The sequence below is a fragment of the Macrobrachium rosenbergii genome, chromosome 19 (genome assembly GCF_040412425.1).
Source record: "Macrobrachium rosenbergii isolate ZJJX-2024 chromosome 19, ASM4041242v1, whole genome shotgun sequence".
In the NCBI taxonomy this organism is placed as follows: Eukaryota; Metazoa; Arthropoda; class Malacostraca; order Decapoda; family Palaemonidae; genus Macrobrachium; species Macrobrachium rosenbergii.
The window spans coordinates 27,953,898-27,960,713 of record NC_089759.1 but is presented as its reverse complement, the minus strand read 5'-3'; the positions used below and the strand labels follow the sequence as shown (position 1 = coordinate 27,960,713).

Here is a 6,816-nt window from a genome sequence, read left to right as displayed (position 1 = left end):
TATATATATATATGGAATATGAAATTTAGCCCAAAAGGCCAAGAGCTGGGACCTATGAGGTCGTTCAGCACTGGGCATACGTTGAAACAGTTGTTAGGAGAGGGTAGATAGTAATGTGGAAGAAAGAGAATATGAACGGAGGTGTAGCAGAAGGGGTGACTGGTGTTGCAGCTAGGGGCTGAAGGGAAGTTGCAAAGAACCTTAAGTAATGCCTACAGTGAACCTTATGCACTACCACCCTATGGGGGACGGGGTCTATTAATGGGCTGTAGAATGTTTCTGACCAATTGATAAAAAATTCAATACTGGCTCTTCTTAGGGTTCATTTCTTTCTTTGAATTAAGGTTTAGGCCACATTGCCCTCTTAATTGCTAGTCATCATAACCCAGTTACCCATTTTCATTTTCAAGTCTCTTTAATTTGTTCAAAACCAGAGAAATTATTCTCATGATTACTACATGTATCTGCATTTCTTGTTTAAGCCATTCAACTTGGCTTTAATTTGTACATGTCTTTGTAAATTTTACATTTTTGTTTCTTCTGCCTTTTTCAGCATTTTCTTGTTTCACATTTATCTCATAGGAATAACTTCTTTTTGTCTTTTCTGTCCTTTTTCAAGCCAGACAAATACCTTCCAACTTATGTGCAGCATCTGAGTTACCTTTCTTGAGGTCTTTGTTCCCTTTATTGCATCCAAAATCTATATGGTTATGTTAAATGTGAAATATCAAGAGGATTTTTCTCATCTATGACAATTCCTTGGAGTTTTTTCCACATCTCTTTTACCAAAATACTGTATGACTGTTACAGTATTAACAGATTCTTTTCATGGATAACAGAGACTTTCTTTGTTTTCATTCTAACCAAAAATCACAACAGGGAACAATGGTAGCCCAGATGATAAAAATGCATTAAAAGTCAAAATGCCTTTGTCGCTTGAAAGAAAACACTCACGGAAATGCAATCAAACTCACTTTTAAAACATAATTTGCTTGATCTTTGTTCCAATTAAAATAATCTTAGAAAAACTTTCTTTTCATTGTCTAAAACCAGCCAACATTCATATGATGGAAGAGCTCCAAAGGCTTTTAACAAGCAAAGAAGGCTTCCACAGACTAGAATATCTATATCGCAAAATGAGGAAATGGAAGAAAATATGAGAAAGAAAATTCAATAAGAAGATACCTGTCAACATACAAAAAAAAAAAAAGAAAGCAAATTACGACCTTTTAAAAGTTTGAAGAACTCCAGTATGAGTTAAAATGAACACACCAATGAATAACTGTGTGTGTGCATGTGCATTTGCTCTATTCAAAATTTGATTCAACACTGTTGCCCTTATATTCTACTTAATTACATTTCGTCTCTGCATCATTTCCTTTCATGAATTTCAGATAATTCTTGTTTTCTTGCAGTAACTCAGCTAATTGTTTAGTTAATTTGTTTTTCATCATCATCCTATTGTGTTTCCAATACCGAGGATAAAAAGTCCTTAGATGAATAAGAACAAAACTACTCTTAGAACTAATATCACCATATTCATACCTTTACATATGAATAAAGACACCAGGAAGAAAATAGTTACAACTCTGGAGAGCCTTACTACTTGAGACAAAAATATTTCAATTATATTATTGTATTTATTTTTCCAATATTTACAAATGACACTTTTATAAACAATGCAGACATACATTCAACTAAACAAAACTGTGCCATTAACATAACAAAAATGGTACTTCCAGCTGGACTAAGAGCAAATTACCCTAAGGAACTAGTTTCCTTCAAAGAAGAGCCTTCTGATGGCATTACATTTGATTTTTGGGTGAGTCTGCGTGAAAACCACTGTGGTCGATCTTTAGGAACCTCTACAATTTGCATTCCCTGAAAAAATAGGAAATTAATTGTAAAATGTAAAACATGTTTCTCAATAAAAGGTCCCAACAAGGGCAATACTTCAAATAATGGTACACTTAGCACTCCATGAAGCTGAATACATTGGCCATACTGTACATAAAAGCAGAAATACATCAGAAGTTAAAATTTTTTTGCATAAATCTAGTATATGAGTACAATATATAATGGCATAAGGTGCAAGAGGGTAAAACCATTGGGAAAAACAACCATAAACAAAAATTTACCTTATAACAGACTAAACTAACTAGGCCATGAGTCCTGCAGTGAATTAAAGGAAACTTTACAAAGCAAAATTAAAAAACGACTTTTGAAAGCATACCTTGAAAAATCTACCGTCAGCATCCACTTTTTCTCCTTTAAATACTGGTATGACTTCATGCTCTATGGGAGCAAGACCCTGAGTTGCATTCTGGCTTTCTTGCATTGCTGTAGTCAAGTCCTTGTTTTTGCTGTAACAATTAGCTGAAGAGAAAAATAAATGTTAAAAATACTCATTTTTGGAAGCATTAAAGTTATTGCTCTGTCAAAGCTGTGTATGTTCAAACTGGTTCTGTAAGAATTAAAATTCATCAGTACTGTATTGTAACTGTCACATTTGCAGCAGCCCATTATTAAGCTGGGATGCAGGAATCCAATACAAATCATGGTCAATATTGGTATATTTTTCATATGAAATACTTACAGTGCCAAAAATTACCAAAAAGAAACCTAAAACACAGACTTGCAACATAAAGGGATTACCTTACTGGTTTACAAAATACTTACAATTAATAAGTTTCTCCCAATCCAATGTGTAAATCACATAAATCCAAAATTATCTCTTCACCCATATGCAAAGTAAGTTTTTACCAAAATCAAAAATCTTGAGCAAATCAGTAAGGACTGTCAAAAATGTGTGAAGCTAAACCAAGATTTTAATGTTAAGCTGGTTTGTAACACATTCCAAATACACTACTGAGTGCTGCATGCCACCCCAGGCTTTTCCTGCACAGTCTTCACTCATGATCTGCTGTTGGTAAATAAACATCACAAGTTGACCAAGCCTTTCTTGCACTGTCTGCCTTTACAGTTCCAACTTAAATATCTCCATACTAAACTTTGTCAAATGCCTTTTCAAGACCTAAAAAAATATGGCATAATTTTGTCTTCTTTAACTGGTACATTTTCTGTAGTGCCTCCTTATAAACATTGGTTTCATTGTTCCTCTTTCTCACATAAAGCCAAAATGAAAATTTTTCTAAGCCTTTCCTCCAGCACCTTTTCCAGTATTTTCATAGCACGCTCAAGCAGTCTTGTTCCTCTAAAATTTCCACATAAGAGTGCATCCCCTTTACCTTTGTATACCATTAATGAAAGTGCTCTTTTCCCCACCTTCTAGTCCTATCTCTGCCTTTACCAGGTTTTCATAATGAATATTTTCAATAGCCACTTGTAGGAATAAATAACTTCTACTGTAACAATAACTGAAACTGATGGTTCACTTTGCCTGGTGAAGGGCTGTTTTCAACTGTTTATCCAATTCTTGCATTAACTAGTTCAACAGCAACCAAAAAAATTACTGGCTTCTGTAAAACAACAGCTTGTATTTGAATAACAACACAGTTTAAAAAACACAGTATTCAAATTTTGTCACCACTTGAACCTGTAGAAATAATTACTTACGACATAAACGTCCTGCTTCATGTGCATGACCACAATTGTCACAAGTCAGCAATTTCAGTACAGGAAGCATTTTCCAATATCCCTTTTCATTCCCAAATTTCCTTGTCAATCTTCGTTCTCTGCTTCTCCTGTCCCTTGGTGCTGTCCATAAAAAGCCATCCTCAATAGATCTTTCTGGAGATCTTTCTAAAGTGTTGAAATCCTTGTTATAAGGGATGTCACATGCAACCCATCCAATTTCTTGATGAGCACCTGAAAAAATACATGAAATGTTGTAAACTATAACAATATTACTTGAAGTACAATTCTCAATTATGACACGGAGCAATAACACCTAAAATTTCAAAAGGACAGAACCATTCTTAAGTAATTTATCCACACTGTTTTTCACAGGTCCTTGTATCTACTCCCCAAAGAACAACAGACCATTGCATTCAGGTCGTTTCGGCCGTAAGCACGTTTATGTGCAAAATGGGCGCTGTATTTAGTACCAGCCCCTTAGGGATGTACGTAAAACATGAAATAATAATGGTAAATATCATAAACATAACGGTAAATACCATAAACATAACGTCTTACATTGTTTTGGATGTTACGGCCTAAAGTGACTTACGGCCGAAACGACCGAGACCGAGACCATTCATTGCTAACAAAAACCTACCACTCAGCAACTTCAACAATCTTTAGTTGTCATATAGACTCAAAATATTGGGGGTAAGTAGGAGGATATTCATGTATCAACACAATTTTGTGCATTATGAAAAATCCAAATTGCTTGAAAAATACTGTAAATAAGTGGTTTGGGATAAAAACAAACATTCATATTTTTTGTGATGAACAGCATACTCATACAGAATATGGAATATAAACTTTAGGCCAAAGGCCAAGTGCTGGGACCTACGAGGTCTTTCAGAACTGAAAAGACAATTGAGAATAAAAAGGTTTTACAGGTGTAACAGGAGGAAAACCTGACAACTGCACTATGAAACAATTGTTAGGAGGGGGGAAAGATGGAAGAAAGACAATATGAACAGAGGTACAGTAAGAGGAATGAAAGGGGTTGCAGCCAGGGGCCACTGGCAGCATTAACCCCCTATGGGGTGAGGCAAAAAGGAACAGATGAAAAGTTAATGGTAAAAATCATTGCACCTGGGGCCAAATAGACACAATAAAAGAATATTCACTGCATTCTACAGAGTGCTATGCACTGCACAGTCACTGGTATCCCCCAAAACAAGAATTTATCCATGAATTCCTTTATGCTATATTTTAAGTTTTAGGGCAATTCCTTCACAATATGATTGAGAATTAAACATGAATTGTCAAGTAGTTTGGCAAGTAGGCTACTTACCGGGGCCAATTTTATATAAATCTACCAAAAGCACATTTGCATATGCATAAGCAGTTGGGTGCTTCCCCTATCAATACTTCAACTTTCAGTCCTTAAACCTCCATTACACATTATACATTAATCGAAGCAAATGCAGAGTAGGGGAGTTAAGGCTACTGAATGCCTAGTAGGCATTTCTGTAGTAAGCATTTCAGAGGAATATAACCCAATCAGGCTTACCTCAACCTAACCTAATCTCGGACGTCGTGTCCTAACCTAATCCACATTGGCTGGACGCCCCCCTGTCCCCATGTAATTCGCAACACTTCACTCTGCATCCTACCCAAGGGGAGGGGTAATGTTTGCATCTGAATCAAACAAAACTACAAATTCTGACTAGGTTTTTTTTTTATTGAAAACTATGCCGGGAGTTATCCTACGGTAGGAGTAGCTTGGTTGTAGCTGGCAGACACAACTCGTAAAAAAAAACAGGATTTTTCGCTTACCCGGGTAAAAATTACGTAAGAGGTTGAAGATACACCTTTCTGTATGCCTATACATCTGTAAGGCGGCTTTTGCAACTTGGTCAACCATTTTACTCAGGTCAATGCTATTTAGTTACGAAGCAACGATAGGGTCAAGATGCTGGGGTGATAGTAGCAGCGGTAGGAGTAGTAGTGCATGCAATACGTGACCTATACAAACGACTCCCTGTTTCAGGTATTTCACTTACGTAAGCCCACAATCTCAGTTCTTTCTCCAGTCTTTCCTTTTTATTTCAAATGGGCTGCTGAACAATGATGCAACGACTTGTGCATTCGCTTTTTAATTAATTTATTGCTGGGGATTTCGAGACCTTCCTGTTCACGAAGTCCTCCTTTTCTTCATTGGATGATAAGTATTTTGTATCTTCCTAGTTAACGTAATCCATCTAAGCTACAGTTTTCCGTATTTATACCAGGTTTTTAGTTTTACCTTCTTTTTTATATTTTCCACAAAACATAAACTGTTGCGTGTCTTTATTATAACAGCACTCTGTGAAATAAAAGGCCATGGAAGCAAAGTTAATATAAAAAAAAATGTATATTTCGTCTAGCAGTACTTAACTCCTAACCATTTGCGAATGTGAACATTAAGTACATGACGAATGACAAGAGTAATCATGTGGGATATTTACATAAAGGATTGTTTCAGACTGATTACTTGCATTGTATCCTTTCCCATATGTTTTTAAACATCACGGTGGATATTATTATTTTTCTTCTGTTTTATACATGCCTTAACTTCATAAGGTATTTGAATGAAAATTCCTTTACCTCGCTGTCTTCCTGGCAATGAGCCAGGTATGATTTATCATCAGCATAAAAGAGAATGCAATTTTATGAAGATAATTTGCGAAAATCATGCATACGTCCTCCAGCCTTTCTTTTATAAGAATTGTTACAAGTCACTGGAGTACGGCTGAATTACTGCATTCTTGCCTAATGCCATTTGTTACACTTGGGGACACACTACACATCTAGAGCTATATTCGGGTTATTGAGACTCAGCACTGTTCAAGGGGTGGCTATTTAGAAGAGTCTTTCCTCTGTAACCTATATCCAACTTTTAGTCTACAATTGCTGTCACTCATAGCTTATTGCCTCACTTTCACCAAAGCTTGGATTTTTGTCATTTTTGTTGATTAATTTATCAGACACATCACTAAACCCTCTCTCTCTCTCTCTCTCTCTCTCTCTCTCTCTCTCTCTCTCTCTCTCTCTCTCTCTCTCTCTCTCTCATCGATTTCGTCTTGTTTTATATCGTCCAGCTGATTTATATGGTTTATTTCGTTCTTTTTATCAAATACTTGTTTGTTTCGGAATAACGAACCAACAGAAAATTTAACGAGCTTGTAGTTACTGGAAAGT

At 35.9% G+C, this 6,816-nt stretch overlaps 1 protein-coding gene across 1 annotated transcript; it reads right to left on the bottom strand.

Annotated features, from left to right (window-relative positions):
* Positions 1-1,626: 1,626 nt before the first annotated feature.
* Positions 1,627-5,593, bottom strand: mRpL32 (mitochondrial ribosomal protein L32). The gene is made up of 4 exons (XM_067121371.1): positions 5,413-5,593; positions 3,577-3,828; positions 2,234-2,376; positions 1,627-1,881 (listed from the first exon to the last, which is right to left on the bottom strand). The coding sequence occupies exons 1-4, from the start codon at positions 5,498-5,500 to the stop codon at positions 1,759-1,761; spliced, it is 606 nt and encodes a 201-aa protein (XP_066977472.1). The 5' UTR covers positions 5,501-5,593; the 3' UTR covers positions 1,627-1,758.
* Between the last annotated feature and the right edge of the window lie 1,223 nt (positions 5,594-6,816).

Excerpts from the sequence above, each read along its gene's own strand:
- mRpL32 (XM_067121371.1), bottom strand. The coding sequence starts at position 5,500 with ATGGTTGACCAAGTTGCAAAAGCCGCCTTACAGATGTATAGGCATACA. Across the intron at positions 3,829-5,412 it reads CTTACGTAATTTTTACCCGG|GTGCTCATCAAGAAATTGGA; the intron begins GTAAGCGAAAAA and ends GTATTTTTTCAG. Across the intron at positions 2,377-3,576 it reads TGAAGCAGGACGTTTATGTC|CTAATTGTTACAGCAAAAAC; the intron begins GTAAGTAATTAT and ends TTTTCTCTTCAG.